This window comes from Rhinolophus sinicus, linkage group LG17 (genome assembly GCF_036562045.2).
Source record: "Rhinolophus sinicus isolate RSC01 linkage group LG17, ASM3656204v1, whole genome shotgun sequence".
In the NCBI taxonomy this organism is placed as follows: Eukaryota; Metazoa; Chordata; class Mammalia; order Chiroptera; family Rhinolophidae; genus Rhinolophus; species Rhinolophus sinicus.
The window spans coordinates 13,588,641-13,615,590 of NC_133766.1; the positions used below are offsets into that span (position 1 = coordinate 13,588,641).

Sequence of the window (26,950 nt, forward strand, 5' to 3'; positions counted from 1 at the left end):
TTATAAGAAATGGCCAGTTTTCCAAAGTGACCGTAAAATTTTGTAATTCCTCTAGCAATTTGAGTTTCAGTTGCTTTGCATCCTAACCAGAATTTGGAATTATTGTTTTAATAGATGTGTCATTTTGCTTTTTATGTTTTCCTAATGATTTATGATAGCATCTTCTCATGTTATTGGAACCCATTTATCTTCTTTGGAGAAGTGTCTTGTTCAAATCTTTCGCCCATTTTAAAATTGGAATGTTTTGAGAGTTCTGGATGTAAACCCGTTATCAAATGTTTTCTTTCAAGTTTGTATCTTTAAAGACCTGGTACCACTTTTGGTTAAGATAGACAAAAGACTTGCTCAGTGTATAAGGTAGACCTTATGCCTGAGCAGATAGCTGGCGCTGTTTGGTAGATTCTTTCCAGCTTCTCACTTGTGGTATATTTCACTTCATCTCTTAAGTTTCATTCTCATTCACGTTTGGTATCCTGTGTACTTTTGTCCAGGCTAAAATTGTATTATTCCCTTGGCTCAGTCCGAGCAAATGTGTAGCCATCTATGTCCTTTGTAATTCTTGTATTTCCAGTCTATCAACCCTATACATACTTAGCTTAATAACAACTTTTGCTTTTTTAAAAAATAATTTATATCCATTTATTTATTTAATTTAGCTTCTCACTCGTATTCAACCCCAAAAAGTGGAGCTATTAATAGTGAAGTTTAAATATTTCATTGACCATTGTGCCAGTAGGTTGAAGAACCCATAACGTGCACACATGTCCCTCTCTTTATAAATTACTTGTTGTTCAATCTATCATTTTAAGACTCTTGAGCGATTCCTGGTTTTATTATATAAGGAAATGGGTGTGTCATAGTAATTGCTTTTTAACCTACAGTTGGTTTTTCTTGATTTTTGAAAACTTGAGTAAGTCTGACATGTAACATTGTGTAAATTTAGGTGTGCCGTGTTACTTTGATACACTTATGTATTGTAATGATTGCTGGGGGTATTTATCACAGTCCATAATTATAGTACAATATCGTCTATAGTCATTATACTGTGCATCAGATCTCTGGCTTACTACTTGTGTAAGTTCTGACTCTTACCACCACCACCCCCCCCCATCCGTTTTACTCCGATTTTTACAGGTTTGACTTTTTCAGATTCCACTTACAAGTGATAGCAGTACTTGTCCTTATCTGACTCGTCTTGCTGATTTAGCATGTGCTCAGGGTCTCTTCATGTTATAGCAAATGGGAGGATATCCTTTTCTTGTTGATTTAATGTATTTAACAGGTCTCCTGTTCACAGGACCAAATCGGTGGCGTGGCCTTACAATTTAAGATTCATATAGTGGTGTTTCCTTGTTTTCCTTCCACTTTTACACCTAATTTATCTTGTGTCTGATGTCTCAATGCAAGACTCTTCAAATCCTTTTTTGGAATAAAGTAGGATACAAATAAATGACATACTATAGAGACTGAGTTTGGAGTTGCAAAACTATCTTCTACAGACACTTTCTCCTTTGCCTTCTTCAATTTTAAGAATTCTGAGATTAGAGGGTACACACCTAGGGTATTAAGCAAGGATTCTAGCACTGTATCAGTCCCAAATCCAGATATTTTCTTAAAATATGATTATATAGGAATTCTCAAACATGTTAAGTAATGGTCAAGTATGTATGACATACTAGAAGCCAAATCAAAACCCTACCTTGAAAGTCACAAGAAAATTCATGCCTGAGGTATAACCAATTGTTTTGTTAATTCAAATAGGTATTTTATACTTTTGGTGTTTTAGGAATTTAGTATGTTTTATGCATTATTACAACCAATTGCAAGAGTGGTTGTTTCTAAATTACTCCAAAACCCATACTGGAGAAAAAAAATTTTTTTAATTATGTTGAGGCTATGCCACATTTTCTCCTTCCCTCAAGAAAACATGTACCTTTTAGATGTGGACAAACAGTAACAACTTGTCACTGAGCAGTTTTTATTCCTTTATGGAAGTTTCTTATATTTAAAACATACTCAAAAAAAACCAAAACATTATTTTAGCCACCAAATTACCTGTTTGGCATCGGTGGTAATACAGGAAAACTTTGACCCAAAGTAATTTCACGTATTATTTACATTGTTACTTAGGAACTGTGTAGTGGATTTTACTGCTGCAACCCCAACTAGAACTTAATTTCCCTGTGCTGTATGGAGCATATACAGAGCCATTTAAAAATGTTACGTGAGGCAAATTCAAATCTAATGTTAGTCCAGAGCAACCAACCAGCAAGAGAGAACGTCAGGAGCCAGTCACCAGGTGAACTGATTTCCTTTCTTGCAGGTGTTTTGTGGAAATAAAGTGCCAAAGTACCTGTGGAACATTTGGAGAACACCTCGTTTTCTTCCTAACCCATTAGCCACTGGATAGTCGTTCCGGCCCAGCTGGCTCATTTGACTTGGGTGCTTCTTCGTGTTCTGCGAGAAGAAACCTTAAAACCAAACATCAGTCCTTATTTAAGATGTAAGATGCTAGGTGAATACTTTTTCACAAATACCTGAATCTCACGAGTATTGGAAAAAATGTTTCCCCCAAACTTTTGGTAATGAAGGAGTACACAGACCTTCAGCTATTAATCCCATGGTGCAAGGATTTCCTGCAAGGTAACTTTAATATGTTTGCATGAGCAGCAGGCCTTAGGATGTGCTGGTTTTGGCGCCATAAGTTATATGTGGAGCACTATACATGGGAGACCAAGTGACCCCAACCAGTATTTACCCATATGAATAGAAAAACTGAACAAAAACATAGTTCTGATAAAGGCTGCATTCATAAACCCAATACAGTTTAAGTAATTGTTTTCACAGTTGAGGGCTACCATTTGGGATTGTTTTGTCAATAATAAGAACAGGACTTAGAAGATAAAATACGTCACTGTACTGTTAGATATTAGGTGTCTTTCTATATTAAAATGTACCCTCAAGAAGTCAAAATATTTAAAATCAGTGTTTCAAATAAAATGACAACTACATTACTGTTCAGCAGCTCCATTCAAATAAACACTGGTACTGCATTCTCAAAAAACATTGTAGCTGAGGCCAAAGCTTAGAAGTGTGAACTCTGGGCATGAAAAGGAAACCCCTCCCACAGCATCCTGTAAGACTACCTCTGCTTCAGTAAGCTGAATCTGCTATATCTTACTTCCATAGGTCAGGCACTCTGCTGAGAATATAGCTATAAAAGGCAATCATTAAAGATTAAATCTTGGTAGGCATGTCACTTCTTTTAATAAAAACAAAAATAGTCCTTGCCATCTAGTTAAATAAGTCTCTTTTGTTATAGTGTTCCAGTTATTGAAAAGGGGCCCTTAGAAAACCCAACTGCCCAATGTCTTAAAATGCTCCCTCTCTTGCCCCATAAAACACATTTGAGGGAAGAGTCGTCAACTGTGCAAACTGGCAAACCAAATGCAGAGAGAGGGGACTTCTTGAAATGATGTGCCCAATCAATTTTGGTTTTTTATTTTTACAATATCAATTTCCAAAAAGTAAAATAATGAAAGTAGTCCTAAAAATACAGAAAACAGACCTTCATCTTTGCAGTCCCTTCCCAATAACACAAAAAGTATGTACAGCACGTTTAATAATATGCAATATGCAAAAGCTCTGTGTTGCTGCTGTCAGCAACTCTATCCCCACCCACCCTCCTTATTCACAAATGTACCTCTACTTAAGTCACAATTACATCACTAAGCCTGTTAGTTTGAAAGAATCTTAAATTTGCTAAAACTGGAAAATCTTTGTATAGGGGCTCCACTCATTTGACTCAAGGTTATAGACTTCCACCGTGTTCAGAAATTCATTGCCATCAAATCCTCCCACTGCATAAATGGTGCTCCCGACAGCTGCAATCCCGGCGTTGCTTCTTGGTGAAGTCATGTTTCCCATCATCTTCCATTCATTTCTAGTTGGATCATACATCTCCACACAGCTGATAGCGTGAGAACCATCAAAGCCACCACCTACAAAGAGTTTTCCTAAAAGAGAAATGAGATGTGCTAAATCTAGAGAATGAGAAAAAAAACCCTAAATCTCTTGATAAAATCAGTGGGTCGTAGAAATGCCTCTTCATTCTGTCACGTGTATTTATTAAATGTGACAAGCACTCTCCAGAGGCTGGGGTACAAATGGAAGAAAACTGATAAAAACCCATATTCGCACATGGAACTCTGGCAACTGAACGGGAGGGGGGCAGCATCTAGCTAAAGTGCCTTTCTCACAACAGTCCTGTGTGTTATCGCTTTACTGCCATTTTACAGATGAAACAAGGCACGCAGAAGCTGGACAACTTGCCAAAAGGCGCAGCTAGTAAGTGGCAAAACAGAACAGTTCTGTGCACTGGAAGTTTTGTATTAGTCCAGTACATAAGAACTAAGGTTCAAAAGAAGTTATAGAAGAGCAGATTTTGGATAACCATTTTATAAGAGCTTTCCAACTATATAAAATGGTTTTGGAAAAGAAATTTCTTCTTGGAAACAGAGTGAGCGTTATGACTATTTGTAAATATATATGCAGAGCAGTTAATAGTTATTTTCAAACAGATAAAATGTTAGCATTAAATACTCTGTAGCTTACAATAATTTTTATTATGGATTCTCAAATTCATCATTTTCTCATCTGATTGTCACTTAACCTACCTGCGTTCATAGATAAGTCCTCACTTAATGTCATTAATAGGTTCTGTAACTTTAAGCAAAATGACATACAACGAAACCAATTTTGCCATAGGCTAATTGATATAAGTAAGAGTTGAGCTCCTACAGCATCTTCGAATGCAACGACCCTATTCCAAGACCTGCTGTACTTGTGAAAGGACTGACAAAGGCTCACAACAGGCTAAAGATCGCAGGCCAGGGGGCTACTTGCTGGTTTGTCTACACACACATGCTCTGAGCCACAAGCTTACTAAAATTCTGCTTTTGTTCCAAACTAAATTCATTATCATAATTATATAATTAAGCATTATATAAACCAATAAATTGGATGTGAAAAGCTGTGTCGATATAAAACTAAGAATAGTCTGAAAGTTTTGCTTCCAAGTAGGTAGAAAGTAGACAATTAGAATAAAGATTAGATTTAGATGATTTGCACTTTTTACAAATCAAATTTTTTAAATTCTTGCTCTAAAGAAACTCAAACTCCAAGATGATGCATTATGAGTGGTTTATAGAAGAAAATGACTTAGAACTTAATTCAGTGAACCCATCAAAAGACTGGTGAATTAATACGTTATATCAAGTACTGAGTCTGATTAGAGAAGACATTTCTAAAAGACAAACCACCAATCCCCACTGCGTCAGAAAACATGGATGCTTCTGAATTCTTACTTATACAAGCATATAATTACCACGGACATTCTCTTGGAACTTCCGAACCTACTCATCCTTCCCCCGTCCAAGTCCCGACACTCACCGTCAAGAACAGCTACTCCAGCTCCCCGCCTGGCCACATTCATGGGCGCAATGAGAGTCCAGGTGTTATTTACAGGATTGTAACGTTCCACTGTGTTCAGGCAATTCCACGACTCTGCACCTCCGATTATGTACAAATACCCATCAAGCTCACAGACTGCAGACTGGTGTCTACCTATAAGATCAAGTCAAACCAAAATTATTACTCTACCTCCCCAAACTATACGTGTGTGCTACACATCCTGTGGATTCAGGTCTTTCGAAAAAACAACTCTAAGGGAAAAAGAAACCAACTTACGGATGTTAAGAGGAGCGCAGCTTGTCCATGACTTTGTTACGGGATCAAACACATCACAATTTTTCAGTCCCTTCTGACCATATGGATCAGAGCCACCAAGGACGTATAACTTCCCATTCAGAGCGCACACTCCTAGGCGAGTATGAAATAAGGTTATACACTGATACGTCAATTCTCATACTTCAGTACCGATTACCTCAGAAGAAAAACATTATTACCTGCATTACAACGGTTAGTTCTCAATTCTGGAACAGGAATCCAGTCATCTACGTTTGGATCGTACATCTCTCCACAGCTCAGGTCATCTGAGTGGCCATTCGATCCACCAACCACATAGAGCTGGCCCTGTACCACAGCGAGAGGTTAGGACTTCTGCTGTTCTGAAGCAGAGAAGCTAAATATGGCTGCTGCTTCTTCCTGCACTTACCATAAGCACCGCCATTTGAAACCGGGCTCTTGGTGTTCTCATGGGAGCAAGAAAGGACCAATGATCTGTATGTGGGTCGTAGCATTCAACTGTTCGAAGGCATTCCTCTCTGTTATAACCACCTGGTAAAAGAACCATGAAGATTTATGTTTGAAATATTGAACTGGACCAGTTTCTGGTCTAGAATGATTTGAATAGCCTGTACAATGAGAAAAAGAATATTTGTCCACAAACTTAAGGCCCTGTTAGTTGATCTTTTTTAACTAAGTGCTTATAACATTATCAGTGTGAGTAAATTGCTTAGTCTTGGCTTGAACAATTAGAACAATTTACCCACTTTATAGTATTTTAAGAATCAGAAACACATTGACTCAAAGGTTAGGCAATACTGTATCGTATTTACTTGTTATTTCTCTGTCTTCTTAGAATGTGGTAAAGTGGAATGCTGAGTAAAGAAGGCATATTAAACCTTCTCCAAAGTTTGCATGTCACAAGCAAGTGTGAAAGTCCATTTAGAGGCTTAGCCAGTTGAAGGTTTCCGACAAGCACTCACTCATCGTTGCTCTTACCTGCGACTATGAGTTTGCCGTTCATCTCTGCTGTCCCCAGACCGGACCGTGCATAATGCATGGGAGACATGGGCTTTTCTATTCGCTCATCTGGTTGCATCTCAAAGCTTAAACTTTTAGTCAGTTTTGGGGTACTTGTTGGTGAGCTCTGTGGGCTGCTTCGCCCATGAAGGAAAATGACACAGAATGTACCATCCAGCACAGCCAGGCACAAGTAAGTGTTATCTGTAAAAGCACAAGAGTTCTGTGTTTAAGATGCAATTATTACTACTTTTGGTTGCTGTGTAATTCTGAATTGGGACTCCAGATTCCAGACTGGAATGATCTGCTATTGTTTTCCAAACTTAGTTGCTTTTGAGTTTTTTCCTCAACTAGTCAATTTAAAAGTATTCAATGGTTCCACTAACACTCCTTCTTAAGAAGTAAATAAATTGAAGACAATCTGATAAGTGTCACACACTTACTTGAAGTCTTTTCTGAAGCAACGATTTTCCACTCGTGCTTAGGGCTTTGTACTGTAGCATTTGGAGAAGAGAGACATCCAGTGGCACTGCTATTTATCTGCTTATGGCCATTCTCACGTGGTGGCTTTTTCTGCAAAATCAAAAGGTAGCTACAGAAACCTAGCCGGAGACCATACCTGGTGTACCTCTGTTCCTGAGCTATTCCACAACACTGAAAAAACACTTGGTATCCTTAACCTATGTAGGACATTTATAGCACACCTAAATTTAATACAAACCAACACTTTCCAATTGACACAAATTACTGGCATACTTCTAGCTCCACTTAATAATGAAACAACTACACTTATACAAATTGCCTGGCTAGAAAAAGCTCAATTTAAACAATTAAAAAAATGTATGTTGTGGGTCAAGTATCAATTCCTTAATGGAGGGAAAACAAACAAAAAACTCCCCTACCCCATAATCCACATAAGCTCACATACTCTTTATATTAAGTACAGAATCTTCTAGAATTAACCGAGAACCCACTGTTTCCACGAAAACTGTCAAACCTAACTACATCATATGTACTGGTATCCACACAATGCCAGCAAAAAGTGAGCAGACATAATGTCCATCCAGTCTCTCAAGGTATTTTACAGGAAAAAAGTAGTAATTATGAGAAACAAAAGTATATTTCTTTAGGACTACCTTGTAAGTAATTAGAGTGGTTTTCCAAACAAGTAAAACTACATCAAAACAGAAAAATAAAAAATAGTAATCAGAAATGAAACAGTAATACAAAAACAACCAAACATTCACAAAAGTAGAATACACAGGAACACTAAAAGAGGGAGAAATGGGCAAAGCTGCAAATTCTGCAAATGTCCTCATGTGTGAGTTCCCTTTGATGGTTTTCTTCCAAAAGATACAATATATGGAATTGGAAGAGTCAACACTATCCTGATGGGATCTGCCAAATGAGCAGGTACTACCTACCACCTTCAGTACCTGGCACGTCTGCCCATCCACTTATTTTGGTTCCCAGGGCCAGAGCCACATGGGTGGGTAACACTTTTAATGGAAATTTGTTTCTAGTGGAAACAAAAAGCCATGTAACAGAGAAAAAGATTTTGGTAGTTACTTGAGGCTGTGAAAAAACTATTCAAGGTGTGGTCTGGGTCATTCAGCAGGTGTGGTTATAGCACATGTAGGCTACTTTGAGAAAAGGCAGAGAATGTACAATGTTAAAGGTTGCTAAAGCCCATTTAGATATTTATTATGCACCTAGGTATTTCTAGGTACTTTATTCACATCATCTTTTAATACAGTGAGGACAATATCACCTATCCATTTTATAGATAAAAATATGCATCGCCTAAGACAGTACAACTAAAAGATGAGGAGTTCTGAGTATAAGCCACTCTTTTTATACTATGACAGCCTATGTCTTCTGCTACTAGAATTATGAGGTACAGAAAACCCCACCCCAATTTGTGGGAAGAAGGGGATCCAAAGTATCACAAATTGATGATGCTTACATTAAGAGCTTAATGCATTAAGAAAACTGTTCTAATGTATGGACTAAATTTAGAGAAAATCAAAGTGGAAGAGAAAAGTACGTTAACCGTGAAGACTACTAGTATTCTGAGAAGGCTTATACAGAAATACTGGTTCATGCCTTCATATTCCTTCTGGAACATTTTCAAACATAATCCTTTTATCTCCCTTATCTCCAAACTTGCCCACATCAACTTTTACCACCCAGCCCACCCACTGTCCCACACTTTCTTTGTCTCTGGCTCCCCTGGGGATGGTCTATGGTGGTTGTTTTTCAGTTGCTGCAGCTAAGGATTTAACCTTAATACTCTCTGGAAGTTGCATTCACTCAAGGTTACTCCTAGATGCCTTCCTAGAACCAGTACGAGAGAGACAGCCCTGTCTTTTACATGACTTCCCTGAGAATGATTTGACGCAGGTGACAATTTAGTCCTCATTCACACCTTCTCCTCCCATGTTAACTAGCTTTCACAACACAATTTGATTCTGTCCTCCTACCTTTCTAATGGCTTCTTAACCTCTTTTCCTGTTCTGGAAGCTTAATGTGTCCCTCATCCTTTTTACTTCATCTCTATTCACGGCAGCACTTTCTAAGGAGTTCTTCATGTCAGAATCCTGCTCACTCATGCTTCCTTTTCCTTCATTTTCCTAATCTAAACAATCAAGGAGCACTAACTCAACTTTTGTTAACTATAAACGTCTAGAATCCATCCTTTCTCTTTCCTGAGCAGATAAATAGATCAAGTCATCATTTTTTCACCTGAACTACAGCTTGTAACGGTCTACAAATTGGGCTCACAAGTTCTAATCTACCTTCTGTACCTGAATATAAAAACACAAGGGTGTAATGCAATCATTTTCTAAAATGAAAACAAATCAGCTGGAATCCCATGACCTAGAGACTGCCATCTGATAGTGCACAATGTCTAACATATGATTAATATACAGATCTTTGCTGTATAGAAATGCCGTAATTTAACCAATTAACGGTTAAATGCCGTAATTTAACCAATGTATCTGTTCCTATCACTCTACTCCCTTGTCTAGACTGCAAGTCCTCACTACTTACAGGATAAAGTGTAAGCCCCAATCAGGTGGCATTTACCTACTTCCGTCTCATGACCTGTGATTGTAAGAGTACCATCCTTAAGACATTGTTTGCTATCTGACACACTTCCCTCCATCTGCTACGCAAACTTCTAAATCCTAAGACTGCTCAAATGTTGCCTTCTTGTGCAATTTCCCTCGTTTCTCTCGACTCCACTCGCCCCTCCCTTTTATGCCCTTCGTAGATATCTTGTAAAGCCATATTGTTTTACCTACTCTTCGAAGGTCCTGCAAGTAGAAACTGTCATTTACACGTTTATGTCCCCATATCTAACATCATTACCTGACACTTAATCAGGCATTCAATCTTTGCTTATTGAAAGAGTACTTTTTAAAAATGTTTACTTAAGATGTTTAGAGTTAAGAGGGAAGATATCCTAAATGTTCAAAATGCACAAACATGAACAGTTAGTTCTCTACTAACTCAGACCCAAAAATTTTTTCTCAAAATAAAGATACTCAGCCACTATTAACACAGAGCGCCTGCTAATACCACCATACAGGTTACTTCTGAGTCTTTCATTTATCTACCAATTATTAAAGGAAAACACCCCTTAAACTGGGTCAACTCAGCCTACTTTATGTTTTACCCTCACAAATACAACATTGAGCTAAAGGCCAAAACAGAATGAATACTGTGTGGCCATTTATATAAATTTCAAACACAGGCAAACGAATCTACTGTTTCAGAAGTTAGGAGGATGGTTTGCTTTGGAGGTAGTGTAAGGCAGTGACTGGGAGGGGGCAAGAGGAAGGCTTCCAGGGGGCTACAAATCTTCTCTTCTTGACCTGGGTAGTGTTTAAACTAAGGCTCACTGTGTGACACTTTTCTGTGTTATCTGTCCATAAATTCAAAAAGTTTACACTGAGATTTTTAAAAATTGAGTTTAAGTCATTCCTGTTGCACTATTTTTCTAACCAAATAACAATTTCTATATTGCTCCATCTTGTATTTCCTTTTTCTAACTACTTGTAAATCCTACTGAGAAAAAAAATCTGAATGGGGTTTCCTGATTTGCTGAGTTAATTTCTTTTTATGTGGTAAAAATGGTCATAACTCTTCAGAAAGGTATGCTTTTCTCCCAAAAATGTTCCTGTCCAGTCATACCAATGAAATTCTTCCACTTTCCTTCATTAAAGGAAAATTTCCGTCTACTATAAAATGCTCTAATCAAATTTGAACCTGAGGTTACCTCAGATGTGCAATGTGTACCTGCACAAACTGAATGTGGTCATCATCACTGCCAAACACCTCAGCCTGTCCATCTAGTAGGTTCCCATCAAGCAGCTTGTGATCAGCTGAGTAGTACAAGGTTTGAACCTGCAAAACAGCAACAGAACACCCATGTGGCTACTGTCTCCATGGCTACTCCGCTAGTATGCAGCTCACACACGCCTCAAGGTAACCTCCAGTGTGCTTCTTGGGCTTCTTGACATCTTACTCTGGCAGGATCCCAATGTAAAGAAAATACATGTCATGGTTGTCAAAATTTAAAAAACAAAAATAAAATACAGAATCTTCTAACACTGGCTGAAGAGTCCTTGGCTTGATTGATGTGAAAGAAATCTTCATTTTGTTCATCACTTCTATTATACAGCATTAAGATAAAGGTACTAGTACAATATATAGGGTCTTAAAGAATATACATATGTACAATCAAATACTGAATATGCTTTACACCTTTGATGATAAGTGGTCTAATTCGCATGAACATATTTCTGTCCTGTAGGTAATGTCAAGAACAGATGAAAAACAAATTCAAAAATTCAAATAAGCTGTAGAGCTACTTCCCTTAACAGATGCAAATACATGGTGTATGCATCTGATTTTCAAGTGAGAAACCACAGAGAGCTTAAAGATCTCCTGTCAGGCCTTTTTCAAACATAATGATAACAGTAGTTTTAAAGGCCTAACAGATCTGGGAAGCCTTTAGTGAATCTGAAAGGCTTTTAAGTGGAGTGATAAATGCAAGGTTGCTCCACTGCTCATCGGCATATATTTAATTTCCACCATTTCTTCATTATTTTTTCTTGTGTTTTTTAAAAGTAGCCCAAGTTGAGTGACTACATGTATGAACACCACCAATGAAAAACACAGAGCTTTAAAGAGGAGAATCCTGTAAAGGAGTAAACACCATTAAATCATCATCGTTCTCTGCCCACAGCGGATTTTTCTTAGGAGAACTGGGGCAGGACTGCTGCTTCTTTACGTGTCAATACACTTGAGGTTTCTTCTTGTTTCTTCAGTCTTGGGTATCCTAGCTTTGTTAATAAACCTATGGGGAGATAAATCAACGGGGAGGAACAACCATTAGAAGCTTTTACCTACTTGTCAACTTTAAAGTAAAAACCTGTGAAGAAAAATTAAGAATCTACAGAAAATTTCAGTACCACCTCCCATTTCTAAAGCAAATTACATGCTACTTTAAAGAAAGTTAATAGCACATAATAAGCAAAGAAATAAAAAGAAAAGCAGAAGACCAAACTGAACAGTTCATTCAGCTCACCTGGACACCCCCCCTGTTTCTCAGCTTAGGGGTACCTATAGCAAAATTTAAATTCTTTAGGGTCATGGTTATAAAATAAAAGTGAAAGGGAATCCTTCATGTTATAGCAAAATAATTCTTAAGAATTGTTGAATCCCATTTACTTTAAAACTAACCTCTTCCATCAGCTCTTCCAGACTGTCTCCATTCTCCCAGATGCTACGCTGCACCCAGTTGATTACCTTTGTATACAACTTGCCATTGCTGGGCAAGCAAACATTATCTTCAAGCATTACCTCCAGCTAGAATTGGGAAAAATCAGTAACAGTGGATCAGTGGTGAGTCTCTAATTTTCATTTCAATTCTCAATTTCATAATAAAGCTGTCACAGATGCCCAATTGCATTCCATTCCATACATTTATTCTAATTTGTGAAGAAACCAGTAGCCAAAAAAAAAAAAAACAAACAAAGTAAACAAACTGGTAGGCAGAAAACAATTACACAGCTAAAAATAACTATCATTTCAGTGTATTGTCTTTTTCATAACCATTAGTCACTTGCTTGAAACACATAGATTCCATGCCTGAAACTAAGTAGTATATGTATCTTTATAAATTTTACTCCTTACCTTTAGTCGTGGAAGTTTAAGAAACTCTTCTTCTTCTGAAATTTGTAACAAATGCTCCTGAATATAAGCATCAACCTTATTCAACAAACGGGAGTCTCCCATACAACTTGCAAAGTTTCGGTAAGAGATGCAGCTGGTAACATCCATTCTAGATAGTAAATAATCGCCACAAACCTTGGAAAACAAATACGCATGCCAAGATTTAAATATATTTTACTTAACATTTAATACTCAATGTGTAAGCATTATGAGAAGATACCAAAAAAGAAAAAAAAAAAAAAACGAATCAAAAATCACTGCCTTAATAGAATAAGTTTAACACTGCGAAGAAACAATTTATACAAACGATAAACAACCAAGAATGCCACGGAAATATGTAAGTTGTTTAAGGAAGAAAAGCAATAAACTGAAATGCTATGATAATGCATATGAAATGTTAAGACCAGTAGTTTCCAACTAGAATTAGATAAGGCTTCATAAACACAATTATCTCAACTGGGCTCTACAGGAGACGATGGTGTTGAACGCAGATAGGAAATAGGAAAGATGTTGCAAACTTTAGTTTGGCTGGAGCAAAAGATAAGACAATTAGGAAATAATTTTGGAAAAACAGCAACTACACTAGGGAGAATATGGTGCTAACCTGAGCGATATGTGCCATAAACCACAGAAGGATTTTTAAGCAGAGGAGATGGTGTTAGAGGAGGGGCCAGGAAACTTTTCTTAAAGGGCCAGATAATCAATACTTTATGCTTGTGGGCCACACTGTATCTGTCACAACTACTCATCTGGAGGGGGAAAGCAGCCATAGACCATATGTAAATGAAAGCTTTGTTCCATTAAAACTTGACAAAAACAGGCAGCTGGTCTGAGGCTTGCAGCTGACTGACCGACCCCCACATTGGAGGATTAAATGTTTTCTTTCCTGTGAATTATTAAACACTTCTCAATGGCGTTAAATTCTAGAAGGAATATGTTTAAAGAAGAACTTAGAAGAGTAGAACAGAGAACTGAGGATATAAATTATGTGACTTGACTTTTGAGAAAAACAAATATTTTAATTCATGTTATCAGACACCGACACAGCCACCCTGCCAGAGAAGACTATCGGAAGAGCAAGAATTTAGCCTGTATCGATAATCTAAGACAAAGTGTGACCTTGCTACATTACTACAGCTACACAATTAAAAAAGCATATTCAGTTCTCTAGGGGAAAACCAAGACTTTCAAGTTCTTGAGACTAACAAATATCTTATGACAAATTATGCATTCTAAATGAGATAAAATAAGACTCTCAAATAATAGTACTCCTTATATATTACTTATGGTACTCTACCTGCTTTACTCGGTCCATCTTTAGCTTTTTGGCTGCAGAATAAACATCTTTTACTAATTCCTTATCAGCTTTCAACCTATTAAAATAAAAAAGTTATCACTTAAGAGACCAAGACCTTCGACACTTAATTTAAATAAATTTAGAGATATTTGGAATTTCCTCATGACATCCCCAAGTTATATGAATTACTTCAAAGAACTTACTGTGCAGTGTAGGCATAATTCAACAAGACTTCCACAGCTTCTGGATTGAGATCATCAAATTTAACATGAGAAACTCTATGAGGATCACTATCACTATTAAAGATTTCAAATAAATAGGGACTGCAGCATGCCAGGACAGCTCTGTGTGCTAACATCTCATGGCCGCAGACCTGAAATTATGGGGAATTAAAATTAGAAATATTGTGGACGATGTATTTCTCTAGCTCTTATAATTATTCCATCAGGTCCTTTACATTTCTAGGTAAATCATTCATTTTTTAAAGTCATTTCATTAAATGCCTCCTAGGAAGAAGAAAATAAGCAAATTCAAGATCCTTTTAGTAATGAAAGATCAATTTTGTAAGTTTCCAATTAAGTTTTAAATACCTGAAGTCGAACATCACAGAACTGGCCACTTTTCCTCAGGGCGTTTAATTTGGCAACAGAAGACTCAATGAAATTTTCATCTTCGAACATTAAATATCCATTGGGAATCATTTTTCCTTATAAATTTGGCTAAAGGGCAAAAAGAACCTGAGTTATTTTACTTGTGCACAGTGATTTTTTATATTTTAAATGGTAATACAGTATCTTTATTTTCAAATTCCATACTATTAACAACACAAAAATTTTATCACTCAAAAACATTGCTCAAACAACACTGGCACTGAAATGTCCAAGTCTTTGTACCCCTATGCTTTGGTCCTAAATATCTTTAAGGATACATACAGCAATTTGCTCTGATTTCCATGCCTGTTCTTTGTGAAGGGAAGGAAATGTACACTCAGTGCTGCCCAAACCCATTTCACAAGCAACCTAAAAGCCTGGAAGGCTGTGACGTGATTATCGTGTGTAGGTTGTCCTTGGATTTGGGCTGCATTCCTTTACCCACGTGTGAGAAAAACTGATACATAAGACAAGCTTCAATTCTGTTTCCTTTGCAGGTTTCATATATTCTAAATACAAGAATACATGATAGAAACTTATGTTCTTCTAAAAAGTTTCCATTTCTCCTTTTCTTATGAACAACTGACTAATGGCTACACAAAATGCATCATTAAAAAGCAGTAACAGAGATAAAAAAAAACCCAGAAAATATTTGTATGTTTAAAATTAAAATTCTTGAGCAGCAAAAAAAAACGTAATAGATTTCAGTATGAAGTAACTTATGTATTTAAATTCAAAATAGAAAGGGAAAAAAAGAAAAAAATTTTTATAAATTACTGACTTCACCTTTAAAAATTTTTGAAAGGCAGTTCATCTTCAGAAAAATTACGTGTCAATGCTGCACTGGGCAATGAATATTCACTTACCTCCTATACTGGTGAGAAATGTTTTTCTGGGATGTCTTAAATATAATCCAAGGACAAAGGAGTGTTAAAAACTCAGCACTTCGTTGAGGTATGAAGACAAGTGGTTGAAGTGAAGGCAAAGGTGTCTTAAGCTCTTAATGGTGATTCCAAAACTATCAGGCTTGAAAATGATGTAATCAAGTCCTTAAAAGCTATAGACATGAATTTCTTCTGTGATAATCATGCATCATAATCTGTAACAATAAAAATTTTAGATATTCAGAATGATCAAAGATTGTCATTGATCTGGGTAGATCAGATCACACAAAGTCCTGTTCTTGAAGAGATTTTGAGGTAAATGACACAAAGAGAAAATAACACAAATGTGATTATAAACAGTTTTCATTCAACCTGCAGCTACTCAGGTGATCCCCCCCCCCACCACCACCAAATCCTTCCCTGAAAGGCAGGAGCTAATATTTTTCATTTAAGTGAGATATACAAGCACAAGATTAGAGAACAAATATAAATACTGGTAACTCTAATATTCTTTCTCTTAGACTCCAATTAATATAGAAAGGTCTGTTTTCACTAGCCAGCAAGCAACCTTTGGGCATTATTCCCAGACATGACACAATGTTACAGTCAAACCGGATACACTGTTCCCCAAAATGTGCTCTGCACTTTGCAGCCTCTGTAACCTTTGTTCAAGTTGTTGGCACTTCTTGGAATACCCTTAATCCAATTTCTGCCAGATGAAATTTTACCTCCATAGAGCCCCTGCCAAATCCCCCCAGGTAAGAAGTACTTTCTTCCCATCCTCCACATACTGAACCCTTTCTGAAAAGGATGTGTGATCTTCCAGCTGGCCTGTTCTGTGTTGTGCTTCGGTATACCTGTTTATCTTCGTGATTCAATGTCCCCTGAAGGCAGAGCCTGTCTCGTTCATCTTTGTATCCATCCTATCTACCCCCTACCAAAACAACTAGCCTAGAAATGAATATAAAGATTCACCCGAACTGCTATTCCACTAATTCAGGAAACTAGAACTAAATAAGAAATTATTTGAAAGATGTACATGCTTTTAAAAATGGACATCTTTAAATGACCCAGATTTTCCTTATCCATCCATCGAAACTGCAATTCTAAATCTAACATTTATGTTAAGGGGAATAATCACTTAACCCAGGACCCAGTGATGGCTGGTCACCTTCTAATTCAACAAACCTATTGTGTTCAATTCAGCACATGCACAATCCGCAAGAGTGGGATCCCATACGTCCTACCTGTGTAACTTAGATTTTACTGCAAGGAAACCTGAGTATTCTGACTCAGATTGGGATTACTGTCAATGCTTACTTACCCCTGTAACGAAACTATATCATACCATTATGTAATATTGATTTCCTCTGTTCTACACTTTCATCTAGATTAGTTAATTCAGCTTTTCTTAAGAAACCAGTCCTAGCAAAACAAATGTTTTCCAAATAATACACAATTCTGTATACATAGAGAACATTCTATCCTAAAGAAACCTTCAAACATTTTTCGCCGATACCCAGCTCGATTAAGGCAATCTTTGTCTACGTGGTATGTAGTAGGGTGGCCAATCCACAGGCATAGCTGGTAACTCCTCATGTCAATTTCATACGGCATTCTTAAAACAAGGGTGAAGGGGGACCCCCATGATATGATTAAAATGTGCCCTTTGAAAAAATCAAAAACATTATGATATGGAGATTTATGCATGTTTTTAAACTTTGACCAGTTTATTCAGTATTTACTTATAAACTAGTCTTGATTCAACTAATTAAAATGGCATCTATTTATATTTGATAAATTGGAAGTTCTACCTTAAATATATTTTAAAAAACAAAAACAGATGGTTAAAATCACCTCAGTCCTTTGGGAGAATTTTTGGAGCAACTCTTGGCATATAAATTTGTCCAATATTATTAGTTTTGCAATAGAATAAGTCCTACTATATCTAGTATTTGATGATTTTCTAGTACCATCAAGGTCTTAATATGAACCTCATCTATTTAATGGCTACTCATCAGTCCAACCCTATTTGATTTTAAAAGCTAGCCTAAGTCCACTTGACATTTAAATTAATGTAGCAAACTTACTTTATTCAATTACTGTCCTCCTTTAAGCCCCCATTCTTACCTAACCCCAAATTGGAGGCAGGACACATCAACTGCCTACCTACAAAAAAAACATGTCTTTGAAAGTTCATGTTCACTTTCACTAAGCAAGCTTAGGCAAATTGAGAATTTTAAACTTTTCCAAAAACTCATAGAAGGTCGTAGTTTTGGTCTATGGAACTCAAGTTCAGTAACTGGTGGAAGGAAAAAGTAGGGATAACTTTTTTCCTTGAAAAGCCAAACCAAAAGACCCAATATCCCAGAGTTATATAAAAGTATAAAACTTAGAATTTTGTTTGATATTTAAAATACACACTTGACTAATCCATTTTTAAAATTAAAACTGGGGTCAAGTACAATATCTTCTGGTAAATATCCTTCAATTCTTTAATATGACTAGTGCAAGAAAAGGAAGACCCGTAAATAAGTAACTAAACTTCTTTAGTAACACCCAAAAGTTCATATGTTATCACTGACCCAAATAGATTAGCTTAAGTGAAATACATACAATTCAACAGGTCTTATCAAAGAGCTGTTAAAAAAAGAAAAAGGTAGTTACAGTATCGCTTGCCCCCATATTTTTCTCAGGCTTTCAGTAAGAAGAGCAAGATAACACTTTATCATCAAACTTTTAAGCGTCCTTAAAACTTCAAGGTAATCTTTTGAGGGCAGTCAACTCACACAAAATAAACAACTCCATTTTTAAAGGACAGACTATAATAATACAAAGTAAATCAATGAATCTTTTTAAAACCACAAGTTAGAGACTCCCAATGTCACCTCTGAAACTATCACCATCCACCTATATCAAAACTCAGCAGACTCACTTGGCTCCATGCTTTTAACCTCACTGTTCTGTAATTCTTTCATCCCACAAACATTATGGCACCAAACATATGGCAGGCACACTCTGGAATGGGATGCTCATGACACAATAGTTAACTCCATTCCCCAGCCTTGAACACTACATAGACCAAACCAGACAGACAAAAACCATGCAGTGAAAACAGCACAAATAAAAAGGGAAAAAGGTATGACAGCACACATATTCCAGAAACTGCAGCCATTTCTGTTTCAATAGATTATAATTTGCAGGACGAATTTGGAAAATAGTGGGAAAGGAAGTAAGAGAGACCTCAATGCTAGATTTAAACAGTACTGGAGAGCAGAAAAGGATTTTAGCAAGGAGAACCATAGGATACTCTAGCAGAAATGTGGGGGGTGGTCTGCAGGAATGGGTAAAACATGGAAGCAGGAAAATTAAGTACGGATATTATATACCCCAGCAGACTCACTTGGCTCCATGCTTATCCTAAGGCAGTGAGGATATTTTAGGCTGGATATGTGGCATCATTACCAAAATCAATATGAAATAGAATTCAAAAAAGCAAAACAATCATTTTTAGTTTGTTGCATGCTGAAAAGAAGGGAGGGAGGCATTTGCTTTGGGACATTATAAAGCGGAGGTACCTGTTGGATATCCAGGTTGATACTGCAAGTGTAAGAATACTGACCTAGTAATAGGTATAGAAATCATTTACAAGGTGGTAAATGAAGATAAGCATGTATTTTCTGTAGTTCTAACAAAAACCCAGAAATCACTACCTTATTCATAATCCCTCCATTTACACTCTAGCACAACAAGGTGGGAGGATCCCCAACCTTTAAGAATTCCTTCTTGTAGATTTGACTATACAATCATACTGTCGAAAAATCTATGACCTGATTTCTAGGAGTAGTTGATCTTAGTAACAATGGTTAACACATTTCTCTAACAAGAAAACGTTTACGTTAATTAAAACACACTTATTTGCAAAAGAACAGTCAAATGCCCCCTCAAATATCTTTCAAGCAAGAAAAACAAAACCCCACCCCAAAGTAAGTAGCCAGAAAATGGCTAATTTCAAGGTAAATCAAAAGACGGAATGCTTTGTTTTAGGGGGAAAAGTTAGAAAAACAGAACTACAAATTAAGAAATTAATATCTATTAACCATACAGATCTCCTCTATTAGGAAGATACAGAGGAAAACCATCTCTTGGTCAGTGGCTCTGGTCTGGTTTTACCTCCAGCTACCAAATTATAGACATTTGATAAGCAGCCTGCCAGCTGGCATTAAAGGACACTCTTCTTAATCCCATTCTAAACAGTCAGTGTTTGCCTCATCTCCCGATGAGGCCAGTATAAATACAACCGCTCCTTAGTGTCTTTAAGAAAGAAGTTTCAGCAAGATTATGCCTACACACTATTCATCAGTCTTTTGTTACCCATAAATCAACCGCCCCCACTAGAATTATTAAAAGAAAATACAGTCTAGTTCATGTTGTACCTGCTCAACTACTAGGCTTCCAGAGTTGTTCTTGATTACTAGACAGAAGACCCACACACAAGTCTTCAAAGAACAGCTTGAAACCAGTGTGTTCTAATCCAGCACTAACAGATACAAAAACGCGCCTGGTTTCTACCTGCTTTAGTTGTGAAATGTCAGCTGTCTCAAAGATCTGCCTACTACAGACTGGGGGAAAGTAAATCTATTTCTAAAGTATTTGTGGTGCAAGTTTCCCTGCGTTCAACCCTCAATCTGATACTGCCCGATACCTTCCTAAGAACTTATAACCAGAGACCCTTTGCAAGATGAAAAAAAGAGCAAACCTCTCCGCCGATCCCTTTTGTAAAAAAGACAGCGGCGAGCGCTGCGGACTGACTGCCCCGAGCCCCGCAGCCCCAGGCGTTGCTCCGCGCGCCGCGGGGCTGGCGCCCACTACGCAGGCCGGGCGGCTCCGCGCCCCGCGCCAGCACACCCCCGCCCGCGATTGGCCGACCCTGCCGTCACTCAGCGCCGACACGTCAGGCCAGCAGCTCGCTCCCTCCCTCCTCCCGCCCCCTTCTCCGCGCGCTTGGCAAGAAAAGCGGGCAACGTGGAGCGGGAACAAAGGACCCCGCGGCCCACGGCGATCAGGGACGCGGTGCCACTCCACCCCAGGCCCCGAGTCCCGCTGCAGCCTGGGGCCGGCTCCCCGTCCACACGCGCCGGGTCCTGGGAGGTCTCACAGAGGAGTCCAGACCTGGGCCACCCCACACACTAGGCGTCGGTTTCTGACAGCGGGAACAGAGATTCCCGCGTCCTCCTTCCGGCAGGTCACCCCCGCCCCGCGCGGCTCCGACCCAGGCCCCCAGCAACAGCGTCTCGTTTCTCCCGCCCTGCTTCCCCTGCCCCAGCGCTCTCCGAGGCCGTCGGCACATGCCCGCGGCCGCCAACGCGACCCAGCTACCACGGCAGTGCCCGGGGCGCAGGGCCCGCGCGGCGCTGGCTCCTCGCGCTCAGAGGGCCGCGGCGGCTTGGGGTGCCTTCCCCCCGGGACCAGGACACGGATCTACGCCACCCACCCTCTCCGCGGCCGCCCGCGCCACCCCTCATATCGGATTCCGGCCGCGCCCTCTTCCCCCTCCACCGTCAGGGGGACCAGCACGTATTACCTGGTTCATCTCTGAAGAGATGGAAAAACTCATCTCTGGAGCTTCGACGGGGAGCAGCAGGAAGCGGGCGGGAATAGGCCCAACGGAAAGCGCCTCGAGGCCGCGGAGGGGGGAACCGATCGAGCGGGAGAAACAAGCGGTCAGTCCACGGAGGCGATGAAGAGCGGGCAGCGCCACCGAGGCTTCGCGGGGACCCGCTCACTCGGGGGCACAGTCTCGCCGAAACACCAGGCGGAGAAACTGCGCCCAGCAGTTCGGAGAGAGAGACCGACCTCCACGCGCGTCGGGGAGACACTGCTGCCGCCGCCGCCCGCTCGCGCCTCACCCCCTCGCACGTCACCACGTGCGCCGTCGCCGCCGCCGCCAACGCCTCCCGGCGCTTCCGGCTCGAATCTGTCCGCCAATCACAGCCGAGCAGCAGAAAGAGATGCGGCTCGCTGCCCCGCCCACCCTTAGCCCCGCCCACCCCTTCTCCTTCTCCCCCTCTGGTTCCTTCCTGCACGTCTCAACTAGGTCAACGCAAGGTGATCCCTGGGAGGGAGGCCATTCTCTGGGTGCGCCTCCTTTTACTTATCTTGTTGTCGTTCCTCCTTCCCTCGCCCCGCACCCTCCCTTTGCCCTTTCCGACCGTCCGGGAACTGGTTCCCTCCAGCCGCCTTCACCTGTTCTGCTTCTCCTTACAGGCACACTGGCCAGAGAGATCAAACCAAGGAGATTATAGCTCTAGACGCCAAACTTACATCTAGGCAACTGCCCGTGACTGGAGATGGCCGCAGTGGACCTTAGAATTTGCAGTCGGCCAGGCCCCTACCTTTGTTGGAGGGTGGCGGTGTGCGGGGCGGAGGCACGTCGAGAGAAGGGGTGAGAGGATTCAGTAACTTAGAAAAAAACTATTGGGAAGGTCAGAGAAGGCTCACTATGTCGGTGTTGCTGTAAAAACCTGGTTGCATCTCCTTTTCGTCCCCTTGAGTTGCTGTTTTGTCTGAGTGCGGCTCTCCTCTCGGAGACATTGTGTCAGTTCTTTGCTGGTCTTGCCCTCCTTGGAAATAGAAAAGAGTCTTGAGAATGGATAGGCCGATCCTAACCTGCGGCCTTTTAGACCAGGTGCCAAACATAACTAGTCACCCCCACCACCTTGCCCCAGGAGGCAAACCTGTTCAGGGAAGCATGACGTATGCTGAGCTCTTGACAGCAACTTGATGTGACTGAAGGGCACGCTGGAAAGTTTCCTAGCTTGAAGGTGAGAGGATATGGTGAGGTAAACTTGTTTAGAGTTGAGCGAAGGCTTCCAGGTTAATGTCCTGTTGGCTCATCCTGTTTGGGGAAGGGCCCTTAAGCAGTCTAGGCCTAACCTTGTTTGTGTTTGATCACTCAGCTTAATCTGTAGACATTTCTTTGTCAACGCTCCCTACCATTCTTTATCGCTAACTATTTAGTTCACGCACATGAGAGCAGGAGAAACAAATATTGGGGCTGTTTATCTGCAAAAAAGCTTTACAACGTTTTATTCTAAACTCTTGAGGCAGAGACTTGCTTCCTTTTTTTTTTTTTCTTTTTCTCCTAATTGTGGGAGGAAACAGGAACTAATATCTATTAGAATGATGCTTGTATCTTAAAGGGAAAAAGACTGACATTTGCCACTGGACTCTTGTTTTTTGTCTTCTGAGAACTGACAGCATTGTCTATTTTTAATGCAAATGCAACTACTGGAGTACATACCTTTTAAATTATTTTAATACCTCGGGTGTCATCCTTCTGGTGAGATAGTGTGAATTGCCTACTTTGGCACATGACTGTTGCCTGCTGGACACATGGTTCCACTTGCTGAACTCTCTAAATAGTGCCTTTGTGACCTGACACACTCAACATTTTAAAGCTACAGTAGGATCAGTCAGTGCATCTTTGCCTTGTATGGAATAGCTTATGTACATATTACCTTCTCTATGGCTAATGGCATAATTTATGCATTCCATTTATCTTCTAGACAACTCCAGACTTAAGACTATCCAATTACTATATAATCCAGATGAAAACTTGAAAATGGAACATGGTAGGTAATTTCAACCTTATCCAGCAACAAATTATGTCGTAAGATTTTACTCTTAATATTTAAATTGGACAAAATGTAATTGGGGCATCCTTAATAAAAATAAACACTGTCAACTGTTTTATGTCAGGCACTAAGAAAGATAAATTAGAAATTGCTGCCCCTTTGCAGTCTTTCCATTTTCCTCTCTAATCCTGCTTCAAATGTCCCAGCCCTAAACTCTGACTTGTATTTTATTGTTTATATATTGGTTTGTTAGGGGTTTTGTACCAAAGTACCACAAACTGAGTGGTTTGAACAACAGAAATTTATTGCCTCGGAGTTCTGGAGGCTAAAAGTATCAGATCAAGGTGTTTGCAAGGCAGTGTTCCCTCTGTAGGCTCTAGGGAAGGACCTGTTCCAGGCCTTTCTCCCGGCTTGTCATCCATCCTAGGCTTGCTTGTGGTAGCATCACTGCTATCATCGCATGGCGTTTTCCCTGTGTGCCTGTCTGTGTCCAAATTTTCCCTTTTTATAAGAACACCAATCATATTGGATTAGGGGCCCACCCTGACCCAGTATGACCACATCTTAACTAATATTGCAGTGACTCTATTTCCAAAGTCACATTTTGAGGTACTGAGCGTTAGGACTTAGCATGAATTTTGGTGGGGACATAATTCAACTCATAATTCAACTTTAGTTCAGTGCTTCTTTCGCAAGGTAGCTCCACTGACCACATTTGTCAGCATCACTTGGATGTTCTTATTAGAAATTCAGACCCCCAGACTTCATGCTAGACAAGTGATGCTCAAAGGAGGATAGTGCTTTTTGCCCCCCAGGGAACATTTCGCAACTTTTGGAAACAGGACTGGGGCAGAGGTGCCGCTGTAGTAGACATGTAGTGCTTGTGAAACATCCTACAATACACAGGACAGTGCCACAACAAAACGTGATCCCACCCCAGACGGCCGTAGCACCAAGATTGGGAAACCCGACCCTAGACCTGCTAAATCAGAATCTCTAAGAAAGACGCCTGGAAATCTACATTTTGCCAAACATCCCAACATCTTGTACCCACACTAAAGTTTGAAAAGCACTACATTTCCAGGTAAGGAAAAGCTAAAGGAGTTCATGAACACTAAACCAGTACTAGAAGAAATATTAGAGGGATTTTTTAAGAAGAAGAAGAAAATAGGTCGAAAATATGAATAATAAAATAGCAATAACTACATATCTATCAACAATTACTTTAAATGTAAATGGATTAAATGCTCCAATCAAAAGATAAGGTGGCTGAATAGCTAAGAAAACAAGACCCTTACATATGCTGCCTACAAGAGACTCACCTCAGATCAAAAGAGAGACACGCTGAAAGTGAAGGGATGGAAAAACGGGAATGAAAAAATAGCTAGGATAGCAATACTTTTATCAGACAAAATAGACCTTAAAACAAAGGCTATAAGAAATGAAGGACATTTCATATACAATAGCCAAGGTACTGAAGCAACCTAAGTGTCAATCAATAAATGTTTGGATAAAGAAGAGGTGGTACATATATACAATGGAATATGACTTGGCCATACAAAAGAACGAAATATGGTCATTTGCAACAATTTTGATGGACCTAAGGGTATTACGCTGAGTGAAATAAGTCAGAGAAAGACAAACACCATATGATTTCACTTATATGTGGAACCTTAAAAAATAAAGGAACAAAACAGAAACAAATAGATACAGAGAACAAACTGATGGTTGCCAGATGGGAGGGGAGTTAAGGGGTTGAGTAAAAAAGGTAAAAGGATTAAAAAGGACAAATTGGCAGTTACAAGACAGTCACAGGGATGTAAAGTACAGCACAGGGAATGTAGTCAATAACACTGTGATAACGATGTATGGTGCCAGGTGGGTACTACTTATCACGGGGATCACTTTGTAAGTTATATAAATACCTAACCACTATGCTGTACACTTGAAACTAATATAACCTTGAATGTCAACTGTAATTGAAAAGAAATTTTTAATCTTTAATAAAATAAATTAGAAAACTACCATAGATACAAAAGCCTCTTCTAGGCATAGCAACATGCTCCATTTCATTCTAGATTATTAGTTCCCTCTCTTATTTATTAGCCGTACTAATTACAACAAGTTAATCTAATTACTTATTACTGCTTAGCAATTTTCATAATTTACAAGTCTTACTCTAATATTAATTTTAAAGTGGAAACTTGTTTGCATTTTCAAACTATCATACTACATTATGCTAGTTTTGATAAACTATCCTTTCTGGATGTCCTTTGCCTGATGAAAACTGTTGCCTGTCTATGGCCTCTAGTCCACTAGTTTCTCCTGTGCTCTGAGAAAGTGATTTGTCTATTTCAGATGTTTCTCTCATCCTTTGCAGTCAATGCTGCTATTTTCTCAATTTCTTTTCTTCTGGCATTTGAAAATGTTTTTAGATAACATTAGTGGTATCTTAAGAGCAGAAATAAGAAAATGGTAGTGTCGTAAAAGGCAGGAGAATCAAGGGGAAAAATCGTAAAACTTCCATTTAAAATAGGTCATTGGAAATTGTTAGGTATTGCAATGTGTAACAGTTTGGGGAACAGGATGCCTCTCTAAAAAATGATTTCCCATTTAGAGAGAATCTTCCATTTTCCAGGTAAGACTTGAATATAGACTTTGCATCAGAACAGCCAAACTATTCATATGCTACTTTTTTTAAAATCCAGAGATTATAAAATCAAAATGCTTTTTCTCCTGCATTATCCTTACTGGCTATTACATTACCCAAGCTGACTATATTATTAATGACCTTTTTCTAGTTTTCTAAAGTCACCACAGCTAAAATTTGAGAACAAACTCTAGCCTTCTCTTCCAACAACCAAAATCCCCTAATAGTTTCTCTTTCAACAATTTCTTAAGAATTAAAACTACTCATGTCATTTAAACATTCTTCCTGTGAAATTATATGACCTTCAAGCTTGCTACTTCTTTGCACTATGTGGCCAACTGTATATTCAGCTCTTGAATTCAAACGAGCGCCCTAAGCTTTCCAAAAGTCTTCACAAAAAACACCTTTATAAAAATCAAGTTGATTGCTGAGAGCAGCAAGGCATGGAATAAGCAGCCTTTATAGTAAGCTGAATTTTTAATGTAAATATTAACAGCAAATGTATAAACAAAAGTGTGGTAACATATAGCACAATCTATACAGTTCATTTCAGAAAAGAGATTTTTTGTTGTGTTCATATCCAAAACTTGATACTTGATGGATTAAAGTTACACAGTATAGTTCAGCTGGACTAGCCAGCCAACTGTTGCTGGTGTAAATTGATCACTTCACATAGCAAGTCAAGAGACTGCTTAAAGAAAAAAACAGAAAGGATGGAGCAGTGGGGATGTAACATCAGTTCTCCCTTCTTCTATGATGTTTCCTACTGTCTGGAGGAGACCAGAGTGAAGTGCAATGAGAAAATGATGCAATTTTCCAAG

General features: G+C 39.1%; 2 protein-coding genes across 7 annotated transcripts in view; one reads left to right on the forward strand and one right to left on the reverse strand.

Annotated features, from left to right (window-relative positions):
- Positions 1–3,473: 3,473 nt before the first annotated feature.
- Positions 3,474–22,544, reverse strand: IVNS1ABP (influenza virus NS1A binding protein). Of its 6 annotated transcripts, none has more exons than XM_019738061.2 (16): positions 21,427–21,563; positions 19,421–19,464; positions 15,825–16,057; positions 14,899–15,027; positions 14,512–14,681; positions 14,309–14,384; positions 12,973–13,146; positions 12,520–12,645; positions 11,071–11,178; positions 7,209–7,338; positions 6,745–6,969; positions 6,176–6,297; positions 5,967–6,093; positions 5,749–5,880; positions 5,452–5,625; positions 3,474–4,016 (listed from the first exon to the last, which is right to left on the reverse strand). In XM_019738061.2, the coding sequence occupies exons 4-16, from the start codon at positions 15,007–15,009 to the stop codon at positions 3,763–3,765; spliced, it is 1,929 nt and encodes a 642-aa protein (XP_019593620.1). In that variant the 5' UTR covers positions 15,010–15,027; positions 15,825–16,057; positions 19,421–19,464; positions 21,427–21,563; the 3' UTR covers positions 3,474–3,762. The 6 variants fall into 6 exon arrangements, with proteins under 6 accessions (XP_019593620.1, XP_074178508.1, XP_074178509.1 ...); XM_074322407.1 differs by lacking the exon at positions 21,427–21,563 and adding an exon at positions 20,602–20,697; XM_074322408.1 differs by lacking the exon at positions 21,427–21,563 and adding an exon at positions 19,948–19,997.
- HMCN1 (hemicentin 1) overlaps positions 22,150–26,950 on the forward strand; it is a 667,703-nt gene continuing 662,902 nt past the window's right edge. Inside the window, exons 1-2 of the mRNA XM_074322404.1 lie at positions 22,150–22,287; positions 23,411–23,476. The gene's annotated coding sequence lies outside the window, so the exon portion shown is untranslated. The remainder of the gene's footprint in view (positions 22,288–23,410; positions 23,477–26,950) is intronic.

What these genes read in the sequence shown, in the direction of transcription:
- IVNS1ABP (XM_074322406.1), bottom strand. Translation starts at nt 15,009, where the DNA reads ATGATTCCCAATGGATATTTAATGTTCGAAGATGAAAATTTCATTGAG. An exon ending in AGATGGACCGAGTAAAGCAG is followed by an intron (nt 13,147 to 14,308) that starts GTAGAGTACCAT and finishes TTGTTTTCCAAG; the next exon opens with GTTTGTGGCGATTATTTACT. An exon ending in ACCACATTCAGTTTGTGCAG is followed by an intron (nt 7,339 to 11,070) that starts GTACACATTGCA and finishes TTGATTTTGCAG; the next exon opens with AAAAAGCCACCACGTGAGAA.